Source organism: Loxodonta africana, chromosome 10, assembly GCF_030014295.1.
Source record: "Loxodonta africana isolate mLoxAfr1 chromosome 10, mLoxAfr1.hap2, whole genome shotgun sequence".
NCBI lineage: Eukaryota > Metazoa > Chordata > Mammalia > Proboscidea > Elephantidae > Loxodonta > Loxodonta africana.
The window spans coordinates 86,275,611-86,294,671 of NC_087351.1; the positions used below are offsets into that span (position 1 = coordinate 86,275,611).

The following is a 19,061-nucleotide window of genomic DNA, read 5'->3' on the forward strand; positions in this document are numbered from 1 at the left end:
TTGCTGAGGGCTGTGGGGACCATGGTCTTGGGGAACATCTAGCTCAACTGGCATAACATAATTTATAAAGAAAATGTTCTACCTTCTACTTTGGTGAGTAGCGTCTGGGGTCTTAAAAGCCTGTGAGCAGCTATCTAGGATACTTCACTGGTCTCACCCTTTCGGGAACAAGGAAGAATGAAGAAAACTAAAGAATCAAGAGAAAGATTGGTCCAAAGGACTAATGGACCACATCTACCACATGCCTCCACCAGACTGAGTCCAATACAGCTAGATGGTGCCCAGCTACCACCACTGGCTTCTTTGACAGGGATCACAATAGAGGGTCCTGGACAGAGCTAGAGAAAAATGCAGAACAAAATTCTACATCAAAAAGAAAGACCAGGCTTGCTGGCCTGAGAGAGACTGGAGAAACCCTGAGAGTATGGCTCTCAGACACTCTTTCAGCTCAGTAATAAAGACCCTCCAGAAGTTCACCCTTCAGCCAAAGATTGGACAGGCCCATAAAACAAAAGAAGACTAAAGGGGCACACCAGCCCAGGGGCAAGGACTAGAAGGCAGGAGGGAACAGGAAAGCTGGTAATACAGAACCTAAGGTTGAGAAGAGAGAGTACTGACATGTTGTGGGGATGTTAACCAACATCAAAGAACAGTATGTTTGCTAACTGTTTAATGAGAAACTAGTTTGTTCTGTAAATCTTCATCTAAAAAGTACAATAAAAAAAAAAAAAATCTTTCACAAGTTTCAAGCCATGTCATTTCCATCAGCATTTAGGGCAAGTGACCAAATTAAGATGAAAGAAGTTCCATGACTTGCTGAAAGTGATAAAGGAGCTCAGTGGTGAAATCAGAATCAGAAATCAGTCTTGACTCTTGCCAAGCTTTTTCCTTGATTCCAAAATGCCTCCCTTTATGACAAGTTACTACTCATATTTCTTAGTGTGTCCGTGGCAGAGACAAAAAACTTAGTGTGCTCAGCCCTGTTTGTTTTGTATGAGTACTGCGTATTATGGTAGGGTAGATAAAAATGCTGCTGAAAATCTCAAGTAAGGTTACAAGGAACACAGCAAAGAGAGTGCAACGTCTGGGGATAGAGTCCTAGCACCTCTATTAAAAGCAGCTACATATTCCTGAATAAGTCATTTAGTCTTTCCGAGACTCTGTTTCTTTATTTGTAAAACAGGAATAAGATCACCTGCAGTATTAGAAAAAAATCAATGCCCTCATCTAATATTACATAACAACTTTTAGTGTTTTTCCAGGACTGAGATTGTGGAAAGTAGAGAGAACAGATTTGTTATTAAAATACTGAGAAATATTTTTTAAAATGCAGTGTTTCTGATTTTTTTTTTCTCTGCATCATTCTGCTATGAAGCCATTATAGTGAGTACGGATGTATAAAGCCTGAGATGAAATCTCTTGGTAGTGTTCAACGGAATAACAATCTATTCTACTTGGCTGCTTTAGTAGTAACTTCTTCTTTTTTCCTGGGGGGGCATTCAATAAGAAACAAAAAAATTGTTTTTGTTTTGGTGATTTAGATCAGGCTGATTCCTGCCACCTTATCTGTAAAGAACTGGAGTTCCTCCAGGTCATTTCTCAACCTCAGCACTATTGATATTTGGGGCTGGATAATTCTTTGTTGTGGGGGCTGTCTTGTACAAGGTAGGATGTTTGGCATCAAGCCTCTACCCACTAGGTGCCAGTAGCAACTCCCCCCACTCTGCCCCCAAGTACAACAGTCAAAAATGTTTCCAGATAATTGCCAAATGTCCCCTGGAAAGTAAAATTGCCTCCAGTTGAGATCCACTGCTCCAGGCTATATTTTCTTTTGGTATTAATGAAGAATGCCAGCTCTAACCCCTAAAATTTAAGGCTCCTTTAATTGTCTTTTATGTATGTTGCTCAAAACAGTTTTGGATCTTCTGATCCAGCTTTCACGTCCTGACCGTTTGTGCAAGTCGCAGTTACTGGTTCAGTGACGAGATCTAATTCCCGAGTTCCCATTTCCCAGTCCCACTATCTCAAGCAGAACACTCAATATATTTGGAGTACAGATTGATGATTTTCAACTCTCCTCAAGTTTGTTGACCTCTTAGGGTTTATTTTATCAAAATACCTCCCTTCTTGCAGGTGATATATGACATAATATAGAGCAAATTCAAGTTAATTGCATTTGGAATTTACAAATACTTAAAAAAAAAACCTAGAGTTGTTCTGAGGTACTACAAAGCCAGAGTTAGACTCATCAGTTTGAATACTATTCAAAAGGCTGAATTTCTATCCTGTAGTTAAGAATGAGAAGGACTGGCTATCAAAGGGACAAACAGCATTGTTTGACTTTTGGAATACCAAGCAAAGGAAACTTCCATCCCAGGAAACCAACCCCTGAAACTGGGCAGCTGCCTGGCCAGATTCATACTCAGACCTTAAGTCACTGGCTCTAGTTGATTCTTCTTTTACAGCAAACAGATTGGTCACGTAGATCAATCTAAATAACTGAAAACAGAAACGACCTTATTGGGTTCTCTGAGTAATAAAAGACCCTTGCTTTGTCCAGAGCTCAAACCATACCGAACACGGGGCCCTCTTCTCCCTCACCAAGCATATTTAGAAGCGCTGCAGTCACCAGCCTTCCTCCATCTCTGTGACAGATTCCCCAGGGGCTTCTTCAGGGGTCACTCATGTTTTTATATTATTATGGTTCCTGAAAAAGCCTTGAAGAGCCCTGATGGCACAGTGGTTAAACCACATGGCTGCTAACCCCAAGGTCAGAGGTTTGAACCCACCAGCTGCTCCATGGGAGAAAGATATGGCAGTCTGCTTCCATCAAGATTTTCAGCCTTGGAAACCCTATAGGGCAGTTCTACTCTGTCTGATAGGGTCGCGATGATTCAGAATTGACTTGACGTATTTTTTTAAACCTCTCCAGTTCTATTTCCATTAAGCAAACATTCATTTTTCTTACAAAAGAGATTTCAAGGAAAAAAAAAATGCAGACTGGGTAACCATTTCCATGGAGTGGAAACTGCAGGGTCATTTACCAGATGTTCACCAGTTTAAAACCAAATAATAGGTTTTAGAGAAAGCAAAGGACATACACATAAAAGCCCTTTCTGCTCTCACCCCTACCTCCTAACACTACTTCCAATCTCTTTTTTTTAAGATCAGCTACTTCTATTTTTAATAATTTATTATTGTTGTTGAGAATATACACAAATTCAATAATGTCTACATGTACAATTCAGTGACACTGACTAAATTTTTCAGGTTGTATAACCATTCTCATCCTCTTTTTCCAAATCGTTCCTCCTCCATTAACATAAACACACCACACCCTAAATTTCCTATCTAATCTTTCGAGTTGCTGTTGTCAATTTGATTCCATATTAAAAAAAAAATTTTTTTTCCATATAGATAGTTCTTAAAAGAGTACAACGCTTAAGGCAGACGTTCTTTACTAATTAAGCTAAAATACTGTTTGGTTTTAAGAAGGCTTCAGGAGATATTTTTTGTTTCAGGTTTGAAGATTGTAAAATCAGCCACTTTTAAATTAGAAAGGCTTACAATTTAGAGTGTAAGAATGGCATGCATTTTATATGATGCCAGCTTGTATGGATGGCTCAGTCGTTTTGATGAAGTCTTTGCTCAGATGTCACCTTCTCAGTGAGACCTTCTTTGTCCATCCTATTTAAAACTGTACTGGTCACATGACCATTTTCTATTTTGCTTCCCATAGCAACTTTTCACCTTCTAACACACTAAGTAATTTACTTTTTTGTTTATTTTCTTGTCTCCCTAGCCCCCAATATGAGCTACACATGGGTAGGGGTTTGTCTGTTTTGTTCGCTGATGTAGTCCCAGTTCCCAGAACAGTGTTAGCACATAGTAGGTGTTGAATACATTCCTAAAGAGATGAATAGTGATCCAATAAATCAGGCCCTAGATATTCACCCATCTACCAAGAATATTATAGATTCTTTCCAAAAAGCGATTAATTACAGACCCACTGGAAAATCATGATGCCAAGCTTCCGAGGAAGGATTATTTCTCCAAATGTCAATTATATAAAAACTTCTATATATTACTCAAAATAATGCAGAGATAATCAAGTTTTTACAGCAGGGATATACATCAATACATTTAAATCTATTCTTTCCAGAATTAGTCTTCTCACTATCTCTTGCTTGCTGTCTCCTATTTTCAACAAAGGTTCCCCTTCATTCCTTTTCTTCAAGAATTGGGTGCCAGCCAATATTTGTCACTACGTCCATCCCCTTCTAAAAGTCTTTTCAGTATATCTTTATACCTTCTAGCAAACACTTATCCTCCCCACTCAGCCACCTCAGACCTTCACACTCTCATGCATCCTCTCTTCCCTGTCACCCAGAGCCTGAGAAACCACAATGGTATAGAACCTGGGCCCCATTTTGTGCTCACCTGCTTGTGTCCTGCCTGTTCTCTGTGAATCTTTGCTTTCACTATTGGTTGCCTTTTGCTCTTTGCTCCTTATTTCAGCTCTCCTGAATCAAGCTAGCTTTATTAACCACATTTACCTTTGTACTCGTTTACAGCTGGGGCATGTTGCTAACTCACTCCCTTCTTTATTCTTTACTCCTCCCTTATCTACCTTTTCTCTGGGTGTACATGATTGTCTGGTTCATCTACTTTTATGATAATTAAGTGCCAACTACTAGAGTTGTTGCTTGTAGGGCAGAAGTAGCTCAGGAACTGAATACTGTTTTTACAACTTTAGCTCAATAGTAGAAAAGGTAACAGCACTTCTCCATAGCTTTCATCTCTGAGGTGAATCTGGAAAGCTTGATGTTGAATTATCCAATTAATAAACATTTACTGAGTGTCTAATATATCACAGATGCTGTGCTAGGTTCTGGAGATGCAAACACAAATGGGATATAGGTCCAGCTCTTGAGGAGATATGGCTTACTAGAAAAGACAGGCAAGTAAACTAACAGCTACATTGTACTATAAATTCTCCCAAAGAAATACTCACAGGATGTTGCAGGAATGGACATGAGAGGCAAGTAACTGGGTTTGGAACGGGAAAGATGGAGGTGGGGAAAGAGTGGGAGGCTTCTTGAGGTATGAAAGGGCTGAGCTGGGTCCTAAATCAGAGATAGGAATTACCCTGGTGAAGCAGCACAAGGAGAATTCTGAGAACTGCAAGTATTAAAAGTTCGGTATGGCTGGAATATGGTTCAGTGGCAGGATTCTCACCTTTCATGTGGGAGACCCAGGTTCGATTCCTGGCCAGTGCACCTCATGTACAGCCACCACCCATCTGTCAGTGCAGGCTCGTGTGTTGCTACGATGCTGAACAGGTTTCAGCAGAGCTTCTAAACTAAGACAGAGTAGTTAGTGAGAAAGATCTGGTGATCTACTTCTGAAAATCTGTCAGTGAAAACCCTGTGGATCACACCAGTTCAATCCACCCTGTATCATGGGTTTGGTGCAGGACCTGGCATCCTTCTGTTCCTCTGTGCATGGGGGTTGCCATGAGTAAGGGGCTGACTTGAAAGCAACTAACAACAACAACATGGCTGGAATATAGAGGTGTACCAGAGTAAAGGGGGCAGGTGTGAGAAAGGATGGTTCTGAAGGCACTGAGTCAGATTTCAAAATGAGTGGACTTGCTTTCCTTGTAAGTCCTCATGGTGACACTTGATTGTTATTTATGTCTATTTCCTCCCTAAGCTAATGTCAATATTGACTGACTTGGCTAAAATGACACAGTATTTCTCAACAGTGGAAAATGATGGAATGAGATTGGAAAAAAAAACAAAACAAAAACCCACTGCCATCTAGCTGATTCCAACTCATAGTGACCCTAACAGACAGAGTAGAACTCCCCCATAGGGTTTCCAAGGAGCGCCTGCTAGATCTGAACTGCTGATCTTTTGGTTAGCAGCCATAGCTCTAACCACTATACCACAAGGGTTTCCATGGAACGAGACAGTTGACTAGAAAACTCCACAAAAAGGTCTGAAAACAGCAAAATGTAAAAGCTCCACTGTCAATTCACCTGAGCTCCAGAGTAAAGCTGGCTTTAAGAAAGTTAAAAATTAAACATAAGGAAAGTTTAAAGTATAACCAGAATGGAAGTTTTAAACAATAAGCTGAACTATGGAAATGGATACAGCTAAACCACTCACCTTATTAGCCAAGCAAAGTAAAACCAAGGTGGGTCTAAAAAAGTAAGTCTGCTGCACACCCATGTTTATTGCAGCTCTGTTTACAATAGCAAAAAGCTGGAAGCAACCAAGGTGTCCATCAACGGATGAACGGTTAAATAAATTGTGGTATATTCACACAATGGAATACTACGCATCGATAAAGAACAGTGACGAATCTGTGAAACATTTCATAACATGGAGGAACCTGGAAGGCATTATGCTGAGTGAAATTAGTCAGAGGCAAAAGGACAAATATTGTATAAAAGCACTCTTATAAGATCTTGAGAAGTAGTATAAACTGAGAAAAACACATACTTTTGTGGTTACGAGCGGGGGAAGAAGGGAGGCTGGGAGAGGGTTATTTACTGATTAGTTAGTAGATAAGAACTGCTTTAGGTGAAGGGAAGGACAATACTCAATACACGGAAGGTCAGCTCAACTGGACTGGACCAAAAGCAAAGAAGTTTCTGGGATAAACTGAATGCTTCAAAGGTCAGCAGAGCAAGGGCGGGGGTTTGGGGACTATGGCTTAAGGGGACTTCTAAGTCAATTGGCAAAATAATTCTGTTATGAAAACATTCTGCATCCCACTTTGAAATGTGGCATCTTGGGTCTTAAATGCTAACAAGCAGCCATCTAAGATGTATCAATTGGTCTCAACCCACCTGGATCAAAGGAGAATGAAGAACACCAAGGTCACACGATAATTATGAGCCCAGGAGACAGAAAGGGCCACAGGTACCAGAGGCTGGTCTCATCCTGAGACCAGAAGAACTAGATGGTGCCTGGCCACAACCAATGACTTCCCTGACAGGGAGCACAACGGAGAACCCCTGAGGGAGCAGGAGATCAGTGGGATGCAGACCCCAAATTCTCATAAAAAGACCAGACTTAATGGTCTGACTGAGACTAGAGGAATCCTGGCGGTCATGGTCCCCCCACCTTCTGTTGGCACAGGACAGGAACCATTCCCGAAGACAACTCATCAGACATGGAAGGGACTGGACAATGGGTTGGAGAGAGATGCTGATGAAGAGTGAGCTACTTGTATCAGGTGGACACTTGAGACTGTGTTGGCATCTCCTGTCTGGAGGGGAGATGGGAGGGTAGAGAGGGTTAGAAACTGGCAAAACAGTCACGAAAGGAGAGACTGGAAGGGCTGACTCATTAGGGGGAGAGTAAGTGGGAGTATGGAGTAAGGTGTACATAAGCTTATATGTGACAGACTGACTTGATTTGTAAACATTCACTTAAAGCTCAATAAAAATTATTAAAAAAAAGAATAACTAATACCAAATTTTTTTCCTTCAAGTAACCAGAAATACTTCGCTGTTTTGCTTGGGCAGTAGGTGCTTTAAGAGACATGAAATACAGATTGCAGAAGTGTGTGTTCCGTAAAACGTTTATGTTTATTTGAAGTTTGTTTAAAATAAAATATCTTTCTGGTTTAAAAAAAAAAAAAAAAGTAAGTCTGGGACAGACTTCAGTACAGTGAGCAATGACTCATGTGTGGCTATAACCTGGAACACCTCGCTGCCTGAAGGCAACCTAAGGCGGGGCTGCATAATATCCTTTACCTTCCCAAAGCCAAGCACAGAGGCCAGCACGAGTGCAGCATCAGTAAATATGTCCTGAGTGGACTCGGGGCAACTCAGTTGATGGTGTATGAAGACGGGGCACTGGGGGAGGGGGTATGCCCTCTCTCAATGTCTCACTACGGCCTATGTACCATTTCCCCAATACCTCAACTCCCCCACACGAGCCCACACCTAGGGGTGCTGTTCAGGAAGCCTGTTCATTCACCTATTAATTCATTCACTTAGTCATTCCAGAAATTACCAATTGCCTACTTCTACTTACAAGTACAGAATACAAAGATGAATCACCCTAGACCTGCCCTTTTAAGAGGCTAGATGCCTACTAGGAAGAAAATACATGTTCATCAATTACCTCAGTAAAGTTAAAATGTGACAAGTAGCACAGCTGCCATGCAGTGAGGCTTCAGAGCTGGGAGAGATTACTGCTAGCTGGGATGATCTGAGAAGGCTTTGTGAAAGAAGTAGCATTTGAGGAGGGTCCTGAGGAGGGAAATGAATTAGGAAAGGAGAGTGCTTTTCAGGAAAAGAAAACAGTATGAATCAAGACACAGATATGAAAAGGGATAAGGGCCCCTGAAAAAAGTGAATAGATCAGTTTGACTAACCGAGGTAGGAAATTAAGTTGGAAAGGCTGATTGAAGTCAGATAGTAGAGGGCACCAAATACTCAGCTAAGGATTTAGATCTTTAGACGTTAGTCTGTAGACGGTAGGAAGCCATTGAAGATTTCGAGCAAGGGAATGTTACAAATAAGAACCTGGAAGCTACATACAGGAAGGATTGGAGTGGGAAGCCTTCTTAGGCTTCACTCAATTATCGAGTTTACAAATGTTTATTACTGTTAGATGTTACTAAATGCTAGGCGCCAGACTTTTTTATTCAAGATGCTGAGTCTAGTAGAGGTGCCAGACTTATATACCCATGAAGTGGTAAAAGAACCCAAAGCACAGAAAGACTAACTCTACCTAGAAGATCAGGAAAAACATCACAGAGATGCCATTTGAACTGATCATGAAAAATGAAACAACTACGTAAGTAATAGAGACATATGGACAAACAGACCAGAGACACTACAAAAAAACAGAATGTAGGGAGATTACGGGTAGTCTCACCTCATTTTAAAATTGTCTCAAGAACTTCTCCCATGTGGATTTCAGAAACAAAAACAAAGAGTACAAGACTACAGTAGAGGAGGGCAGAGTCAGAGGATTAATACTCAACAGAGGAAAACTGTGGCCAGAGGAGCATAATATGAAATAACAACAAAAAATAATAAATAGTTATTGAGAGCTTAGCAGATGCCAAGCACTATGCTAGGTATTTTACAGGGATTATCTTATTTACTCTCACAATACCACACTGTGAGCTAGGTGTAATTACTAAGATCCCCGTTCTATAAGTGAGAAAACCAAGGCTTAGAGAAAGCACATAATTTTAGATCACACAATCGCACACTAAGTGATCAAACACAGATGGTCTAACTTCAGAGCCCAAGTCCTAACCTCTAGGCACACACGAAGGGTCATCCAGTAAGGATCTAGGGAAAGATGGATATGGGGGTGGGGAAGAGACTATGGAACAGAGAATAGTCAGAGATGAGGCAGGAAAGTTAGGCTGGACCCAGGATGTGAAAGTCTTACAGGTAGTCTGATCTCCTTCCTGTATACAAATGAGAGATTTTGAAGATTGATTCCATTTCCTGCTGGCTCTACCTTTAATACATTTCCAGAATCCAATCACTTCTCATTGCTTCCATCAACACCACCTTGACTTGAGCCACAGTGATGGTTAAGGCTGTGTGTCAACTTGTCTGGGCCATAATTCTCAGTGGTTTGGCAGTTACATAATGATGTAATCATCTTCCATGATGTGATCCAATATGCTCAAGCCATCACACTGTAAGGGGAGTCTCTTCAGGGGTGTGGCCTGCATCCAATATATACACAGACATTCTGGCAAAGCTCGCTTGCTCTGGATCCTGCATCTGGCTTGTCATCATCTGACCTCCAGTTCTTGGGACTTCAGCCAGCAACCTGTTGCATCATCTGCTGATCTTGGGATTCATCGGCCTCCATAGCCTGTGAGGCAGCAGCCTGCCATCTTACCTACTGATCTTGGATTTGTCAGCCTCTGCAGCCCATGAGCCAGCAGCCTATTGTCTGACCTGCCAATCTTGGGTTCGTCAGCCCTGCAGCTACGTGAGTCTGAAGCCACCAGCCTGATGCCTGACCCACAGACTTGGGACTTGCCAGCCTCTACAACCGAGGGAGCTATTTTCTTGAGATAAATTTCTCTCTCTATATATACATACACTTCACCGGTTTTGCTTCTCTAGAGAACCAAGCCTGAGACAGCCACTGTCATCTCTTGTCTGATTTACTCTAATTGCTCTCCCTATGTTTACTCCCACTCCTCAAGAGTCTATTTTTAACACTGCAGCCAAAGTCATCCTTTTTAAACATAAGTTAGAGAATGTCTTTCCTCTGCTTGAAACCCAGCAATGTCTCCCCATATCTCAGAGTGACAAAATCCTGGCAACAGCCTTTATGGATTCCCCTGCTCCACCTCCCTCCCCATTCTTTCTGAACTCAACTACTAATCATTTTTACTTCATTCATTCTCCCCAATCACACTGACCTCTGGGCTAATGTATCACATGCGCTTCTGCCTTAGTGCCTTGGCTCTAGCTGTCCCCACTGCCCGGAACAATCTTTTCCCATACACCCACTTGATAAATTTCTACAGCTCCTTCAAATCTCGGTTCAAATACCACTTTCTCACTGAGGTCTATTTTTACTACAGCAATCTTCCCCCTTACTATCCTTCCTACCCATGCCTGTGTTCTAAACACCTTTACTCTGCTCTACTTTTTTTTTCCCACAGCACTTATCATATCCTAACTTATTTATTCTGCTTATTTTCTGTGTTCCCTTCACAGACAGTAAGCTCCTGGAGAGCAGGAATCTTTTTTTGTCTACTGATGTAGCCCAAGTACCTAGAAGAGTACCTGGCACATATTAGGTGCTCAATAGAAACTGATACATTCTCATGCTCTGGAGCTGGTCTCAGTCTCATTTAGGGCCCTGCCGGTTCCCTTCCACTGCAGCACTTGCTTTTCCTTGTGTCCTGTCTGCTTGGCATCTACGGGTCTTTGCTTTGGACAACTGGTACCCCTGTTTTTTTGTTTTTTTTTTTGATGCCCTAAGTGTGTGCTTACCTTGCTTACTGGGTAATCCATCCCTGGTCTCAGCTTAGTTTAAGGTGGCCTCCAAGTCCCTATCTATTATGGGAGGCACTTATTTGCAGAACAATAGTTGCAAAGATCAGTGCCATTTGGCACAGTTTTATAGAGCTTGTCTGTGGAAAGAAAAGTAAAAACATATTTTCCCTTTCTTGTTAGCAACTGAAGAATAACTACTGCTTCAAACATGTTAAACCAAAATGAAAAACATGAGACACATTGAACTATTATGACACCTCATGTACAAAGCAAGGAATAGAGGCTCCATCTAAGTACTTTTTCCCAAATATGGAAAAGGAACTCCATGTAAGTACATTTTCCCAAATATATCTTTAAGATAAAAACAAAAACCAAACCCCCTGCTGTCGAGTCGATTCCAACTCATTGTGACACTATAGGACAGAGTAGAACTGCCCCACAGGGTTTCCAAGGAGCACTTGGTGGATCTGAACTACCGACCTTTTGGTTAGCAGCCGTAGCTCTTAACCACTATACCACCAGGGTTGCCATCTTTAAGGTACTCCTCCTCTAGAAACCAGAAAGTTTTTATCTCAATAATTTTTTGTAAAAAATGTTTCTAAAGCAAACTATATAATTTTCTGCAGGGAACAAAGCCTTTCCTTTAAGGCTCAGGATCATGATAATGACTGTCAATTATATTTTCTGGAAACCCGGGATGCCCGTAGTGGCTACAGGTCTACAGAACCATTTGCCTTTCTACCAAGTGGTCCCAGATTTCTAGGCTTTTTGAGCTATTTTGTCAGTTTTTCTTAACATCATGCTATCTGTTATCACTGATCAATGTTGTCCTGTCCCTTAACTCCTCCAATAAGCAGCTACCACCTAATCTTCTTTTTAAGTCTAAGGTGAAGGTGTAATGCGAATCACAGCCATCATTATTAGAATTTTATGTCAATGTATGAAAATGAGGACCTGTCAACAGAATAAGGGGCATGGACTTTGTGACAGCTCTTTTGTTGTTGTTGTTAGGTGCCATTGAGTCAATTCTGACTCATAGCAACCATATGTAAACAGAACACTGCCTGGCCCTGCACTATCCTCACAATCACTGTTATGCTTGAGCCCACTGTTGCAGCTACTGTATCAATCTATCTTGTTCAAGGTCTTCCTCTTTTTCGCTGACCCTCTACTTTACCAAGCATGATATCCTTCTCTAGGGACTGATCCTGCCTGATAAGATGTCCAAAGTATGTGAGATGTAGTCTCACCATTCTTGCTTCTAAGGAACATTCTGGTTGTTTACTTCTTCCAAGACAGATTTGTTTGTTCTTCTGGCAGTCCACGGTACATCCAATATTCTTTGCCAACACCAGAACTCAAAGGTATCAGTTCTTCAGTCTTCCTTATTCATTGTCCAGCTTTTGCATGCATATGAGGCGAATGAAAACACCATGGCTTGGGTCAGGCACACCTTAGTCTTCAAAATGACACCTTTGCTTTTCAACACTTTAAAGAGGTCTTTTGCAGCCGATCTGCCCAATGCAATGTATCTTTTGATTTCTTGCTGCTTCCACGGGTGTTGATTGTAGATCCAAGTAAAATGAAATCCTTGACATCAATCTTTTCTCCGCTTATCAGGATGTTGCTTATTGGTCCAGCTGTGAGGATTTTTGTTTCTTTATGTTGAGATGTCATCCATACTGAAGACTGTGTTCTTTGATTTTCATCAGTAAAGTGCTTCAAGTCCTCTTCACTTTTAGCAAACAGGGTTGTGTCATCTGAATAATGCAGGTTGTTAATGAGTCTTCCTCCAATCCTGAAGCCACGTTCTTCTTCATCTAGTCCAGCTTCTTGGATTATTTGCTCAGCATACAGATTGAATAGGTATGGTGAAAGGATACAAACCTGATGCACACCTTTCCTGACTTTAAACCACGCAGTACTCCCTTGTTCTGTTTGAATGAGTGCCTCTTGATCTACGTACAGGTTCCTCACGAGCATAATTAAGTGTTCTAGACAGCTGTTTTAGTGGCTCACAAAGCCCTTTCCACTTACTGTAAGCTCTCAGCTATAAACGAGAAAGCAGAATTTGCCAGAAATATGACCTATGGAAAAGTGGGGTATTACTTTATTTAAGTTACTTACCAATTTTTTTCTTTTCCTCCTGGGCTTTCCACTTTGTCTCCTCCAACTGCTGTATCGGTTTTTCAATCTGTAGAAGATGGACACGGATAATCCTAAGAGCAAATCTCTGTTGTCACTATGCCTACCTTGGTTCAGTTATCTCTTTCTATATTTCTGTTTTCAACCTGTTCAGGCTTTGGAAACCAGATCACCAAGCTCAACTGCTAACTTATCTGGTACCCTTGGGTTCTTTGTCCCTTCCATTTTGAAACTACAACCTCAGCTACTCTTACGACTCAAGTTGTTTATAAAATCAGCATCAGCAAAAGAAGGCAAGTCAGACTATGTCTAAAAGCTGGCACATATGTGTGTGTAAGCGTATTGAGGGTGGGTGGGTTGTGACTGAAGAGCTAATCCATAAGTAAAGCACAAACAATCTAGTTTGTACATTTTGTGAAGTCTTTTTTTGGCTGATAAGAACTCAATACCAGCTATGTGCTCCACGATGTGATCAATGAGTGGCCACTTACTATTACATATTACATAGTTTAAAAGGGACCAAGCTCTTCAAACAGCAGATCTTAGAAGGAAAAATCTGGCTACTATTTCAACAGAGCAATACTGTTATGACACTTCATAGCAGGGATACCTCACAAGCACACAGCCAATTTTGATTTAAATTCTGAAGAGTAGTACTCATAGTCAGAAAATCTCTTTAGGTATTTGAGTTTATACAGTTTTTCCTATTCCCCAAGAAAGAAAAAGTTAAACTTACCTATGCAGCATAAAGCTGAAGATTATACATTCAAGAGAGCGGTTGATCAAATTTATGAATTTGATTTATGCAACGTTATAAATTCTAACTATAGGGCTTCCAAGGCAAACATTTCCAAAAAGTTCTTCTTACACTTTGTTGACTACAAATTAAAATCTTCTCCAGATGTTCCCTTGAAATGGTATGAGAAATCCTACGAGAAATACTCTTAAGCATGCAAATTTAATATTTCTCTCTTCTTTTTTAAAAAGCACTTATATTGTGTGTGAAGTCCCTGGGTGGTGCAAATGGTTTGTGCTCAGCTATTAATTGAAAGGTTGGCAGTTTGAATCTACCCAGCAGTGCCTTAGAAGAAAGGCCTGGTGATCTACTTCTGTAAGATTAAAAAAAAGCCACTGAAAATCCTATCAGTGCAGCTCTACTCTGAAACACATGGGGTAACCATAAGTCAGAATAAACAGATGGCAACAAGTTTGTTTTGTTCTGATATTGTGTGTACACCAATGCACTGAACTCAAAACGAGACAATTCAAACTGGCATCTCTAAACCTCCCCCCTCTTTCTGCCCCCACACATGTTGTTATTGTTAGGTGTTATACAGTCAGTTTTGACTCATAACGACCCTATTACAACAGAACGAAACACTGCCCAGTCCTGCGCCATCCTCACAATCGTTATGCTTGAGCCTACTGTTGCAGCCACTGTGTCAATCCATCCCGTTGAATGTATTCCTCTTTTTCGCTGACCCTCTATTTTACCAAGCACAATGTCCTTCTCCAGGGCTACTGGTCCCTCCTGATAAACATGTCCAAAGTACATGAGACAAAGTCTCACCATCCCTGGTTCTAAGGAACATTCTGGCTGTACGTCTTCCAAGACAGACTAGTTCATTCTTCTGGCAGTCCGTGGTATATTCAATATTCTTTGAAACACTGTAATTCAAAGGCATCAATTCTTCTTCAATCTTCCTTATTCATTGTCCAGCTTTCACATGCATATGAGGTGATTGAAAACACCACGGCTTGGGTCAGACGCACCTTAGTCTTTAAAGTGACATCTTTGTTTTTAACACTTTAAAGAGGTCTTTTGCAGCAGATCTTCCCAATGTAATGTGTCATTTGATTTCTTGACTGCTGCTTCCATAGGCTTTGACCGTGGATCCAAGTAAAATGAAACCCTTGACAACGTCAATCTTTTCTTTATCATGATGTTGCTTATTGGTCCAGTTGTGAGGATTTCTGTTTTCTTTATGTCGAGGTGTAATCCATATTGATGGGTGTGGTCTTTAATCTTCATCAGTAAATGCTTCAAGTCCTCTTCACTTTCAGCAAACAAGGTTGTGTCATCTGCATATTGCAGGTTGTTAATAAGTCTTCCCCCAGTCCTGAAGCCACATTCTTCTTTATATAGTTCAGCTTTTTGGATTATTTGCTCAGCATACAGGTTGAATAAGTATGGTGAAAGGATACAACCCTGATGCACACCTTTCTTGACTTTAAACCACACAGTATTATTCCCTTGTTCTGTTTGAACAAGTGCCTCTTATCTATGCACAGCTTCCTCATGAGCACAATTAAGTGTTCTGGAATTCCCACACTTCACAGTGTTAGCCATAATTTGTTATGATCCACACACTCGAATGCTTTTGCATAGTTAATAAAACAGACGTAAACATCTTTCTGGTATTCTCTGCTTTCAGTCAAGATCCATCCGACATCAGCAATGATATCCCCAATTCCATGTCCTTTTCTGAATTTGGCTTGAATTTCTGGCAGTTCCCTGCTGATGTACTGCTGCAGCAGCTTTTGAATGATCTTCAGCAAAATTTTACTTGTGTGTGATATTAATTATTATTTTTCGATCATTTCCTCGTTCTGTTGGATTACCTTTCTTTGGAATGGGTACAAACAGGGATTTCTTCCAGTCAGTTGGCCAGGTAGTTATCTTCCAAATTTCTTGGCACAGACACATACACACAAAAAAACAAAACAAAACGAGTTGCCCTCAACTTGATTCCGACTCATGGCAACCCCATGTGTGTCGGGGTAGAATTATGCTTGATAGAAGTTGCCAAGAGTCAGAATCAACTTGATGACCACTAACAGCAACAACAACAGAGTTTTAAACTGCTGCGTTTTTGGAAGTAGAATGCCAGGCCTTTCTTTCAAGGTGCCTCTGGGTGGATTCAAACCTCTAACTTTTTGGTTAGCATCCGAGTGTATTAACTGTTTGCACTACCCAGGAGTTATAATACATACACAGAGAGGACTAAATAGCTTCTCTTCCTAATTTTCTGTTTTTGTTAGTGGTACCACAAATCTCCTAATATCCAACTCAACTTCTTCATCACTTTTGAATTCTCTTCTCTCATGCCTTCTTTATTCCAATCTGTTGTCAAGTTCTGGTGATTCTCCCTTTGGAGTATCTTTACCATCTCTTCCTCTTCCTATTCTCATTGCTGCTATCTGAATTTAGACCCTATTACTTCAGCCTACCAGTCACCAGTTTCTATTCTCAAATCCATACACCAGTGTCTTCTTAAAATACTGTTTTCCTAAAAATCAAACACCTATGCTCATCTAAAGACTTCACCAAAAGAGTAAAAAGACCACCTACAGACTGGGAAAGAATTTTCAGCTATGACATCTCCGACCAGCGCCTGATCTCTAAAATCTACATTGATTCTGTCAAAACTCAACCACAAAAAGACAAACAACCCAATCAAGAAGTGGGCTAAGGATATGAACACACACTTCACTAAAGAAGATATTCAGGTAGCTAACAGATACATGAGAAAATGCTCTCAATCATTAGCCATTAGAGAAATGCAGGTTAAAACTACGATGAGATTCCATCTCACTCCAACAGGGCTGGCATTAATCAAAAAAATACAAAATAATAAATGTTGGAGAGGCTGCGGAGAGATTGGAACTCTTATACACTGCTGGTGGGAATGTAAAATGGTACAAACACTTTGGAAATCTATCTGGCGTTATCTTAAACAGTTAAAAATAGAACTACCATACAACCCAGAAATCCCACTCCTCGGAATATACCCTAGAGAAGTAAGAGCCTTCACACAAACAGATGCATGCACACCCATGTTTATTGCAGCTCTGTTTACAATAGCAAAAAGCTGGAAGCAACCAAGGTGTCCATCTACAGATGAATGGGTAAATAAATTGTGGTATATTCACACAATGGAATACTACGCATTGGTAAGGAACAGTGACGAATCTGTCAAACATTTCATAACATGGAGGAACCTGGAAGGCATTATGCTGAGTGAAATCAGTCAGAGGCAAAAGGACAAATATTGTATAAGAGCACTATTATAAGATCTTGAGAAATAGTATAAACTGAGAAGAACACATACTTTTGCGGTTACGAGGCGGGGAGGGAGGGAGGGTGGGAGAGGGTTTTTTACTGATTAATTAGCTGAAAAGAACTGCTTTAGGTGAAGGGAAGGACAACACTCAATACATGGAAGGTCAGCTCAACTGGACTGGACTGGACCAAAAGCAAAGAAGTTTCCGGGATAAACTGAATACTTCAAAGGTCAGCAGAGCAAGGGCGGGGGTTTGGGGACCATGGTTTAAGGGGACTTCTAAGTCAATTGGCAAAATAATTCTATTATGAAAACATTCTGCATCCCACTTTGAAATGTGGCGTCTGGGGTCTTAAAAGCTAACAAGCGGCCATCTAAGATGCATCAATTGGTCTCAACCCACCTGGAGCAAAGGAGAATGAAGAACACCAAGGTCACACGACAACTAAGAGCCCAAGAGACAGAGAGGGCCACATGAACCAGAGACCTACATCATCCTGAGACCAGAAGAACTAGTTGGTGCCCGGCCACAATCGATGACTGCCCTCACAGGGAGCACAATAGAGAACCCCTGAGGGAGCAGGAGATCAGTGGGATGCAGACCCCAAATTCTCATAAAAAGACCATACTTAATGGTCTGGAAGAGACTAGAGGAATCCCGGTGGTCATGGTCCCCAAACCTTCTGTTGGCACAGGACAGGAACCATCCCCGAAGACAATTCATCAGACATGAAAGGGACTGGACAGTGGGTAGGAGAGAGATGCTGATGAAGAGTGAGCTAATTATATCAGGTGGACACTTGAGACTGTGTTGGCATCTCCTGTCTGGAGCGGGGATGGGAGGATAGAGAGAGTTGGAGGCTGCCAAAGTTTTCACGAAAGGAGAGACTGGAAGGGCTGACTCATTAGGGGGGGAGCAAGTGGGAGTAAGGAGTAAGATGTATATTAACTTATATGTGACAGACTGACTTGATTTGTAAACGTTCACTTGAAGCTCAATAAAAGTTAATAAAAAAAAATTCTGTTTTCATCATTTTCCTACTACATTGTAAACTGTATTACAGCAGGGACTGTATCTCATTCATCTTTGCACACTAATTACTGAGCACAAACTGGCATATAGTTTATGTTTAGTTAATCAATGTTCACTGAATGAATTAATGAATACACAAATCGTCACCACTCCCCCTTTCTTAAAACTTTCATCAATTTCCCACTGTCCACAACAGAGGTTACAAACCAAATACCCACAGGGCCAGGCAGGAAACATAAGTAAAGATGTGTTTAAAACAACAGGAAGTAGTGGGGACTACAGTAAACTGCAGAGCACCTGTCCCATCTGAACGGGCACCTGCCTGCTGATCCAACCGATTGCTGCATGATGGAATGTAGGCCCAGTATTGCCATATCTTCTAATTTTTCAAGATAAGCAGAAAGCACAGATTTCTATATAAAATCTGCTGGTTTTAAAATGGTGACAACTAACTCCATTAAAAAACAAACAAACAAACTTAAAACGCCACTATGCAGGCCAAATAAGCCACATCTATGGATCAAATCCAGCCCTTGAGCCACAAGCTGGTGACTCTGGTCTGCAGGATAAGAGACAAATTCCTTGCCTGATATTCTTGTGCTCTACTGCGATTTCCCAACATTCCTTTCCGGAGTTTTTTGCCCACTACTTCCACACAAGAACCCACTACTCTAGTCCAGAGGTTCTCAAACTTCAGCAAGCTTCCAAACCACCTGGTGGGCTTGTTAAAACAGATTGTTGGACCTCACCATCAGAATTTTTGATTCAGTAGGTTTCTGGTAGAGTCTGAGAATTTGCGTTTCTAGTA

General features: G+C 41.1%; 1 protein-coding gene across 6 annotated transcripts in view; it reads right to left on the reverse strand.

The window, feature by feature from the left end:
* ENTPD5 (ectonucleoside triphosphate diphosphohydrolase 5 (inactive)) overlaps window positions 1-19,061 on the reverse strand; it is a 53,283-nt gene that overhangs the window by 31,284 nt on the left and 2,938 nt on the right. For 3 of the 6 annotated variants that reach the window (XM_064292730.1, XM_064292729.1, XM_064292731.1), the window contains 2 exons: window positions 13,139-13,205; window positions 11,009-11,148 (listed from right to left, as the gene is read on the reverse strand). The exons of 1 other annotated variant lie outside the window; for it this stretch is intronic. In XM_064292730.1, the coding sequence (XP_064148800.1) occupies window positions 11,009-11,029 (21 nt within the window). In that variant the 5' untranslated portion in view covers window positions 11,030-11,148; window positions 13,139-13,205. The remainder of the gene's footprint in view (window positions 1-11,008; window positions 11,149-13,138; window positions 13,206-19,061) is intronic. 2 more of the 6 variants (XM_064292732.1, XM_064292735.1) reach the window with 1 other exon arrangement.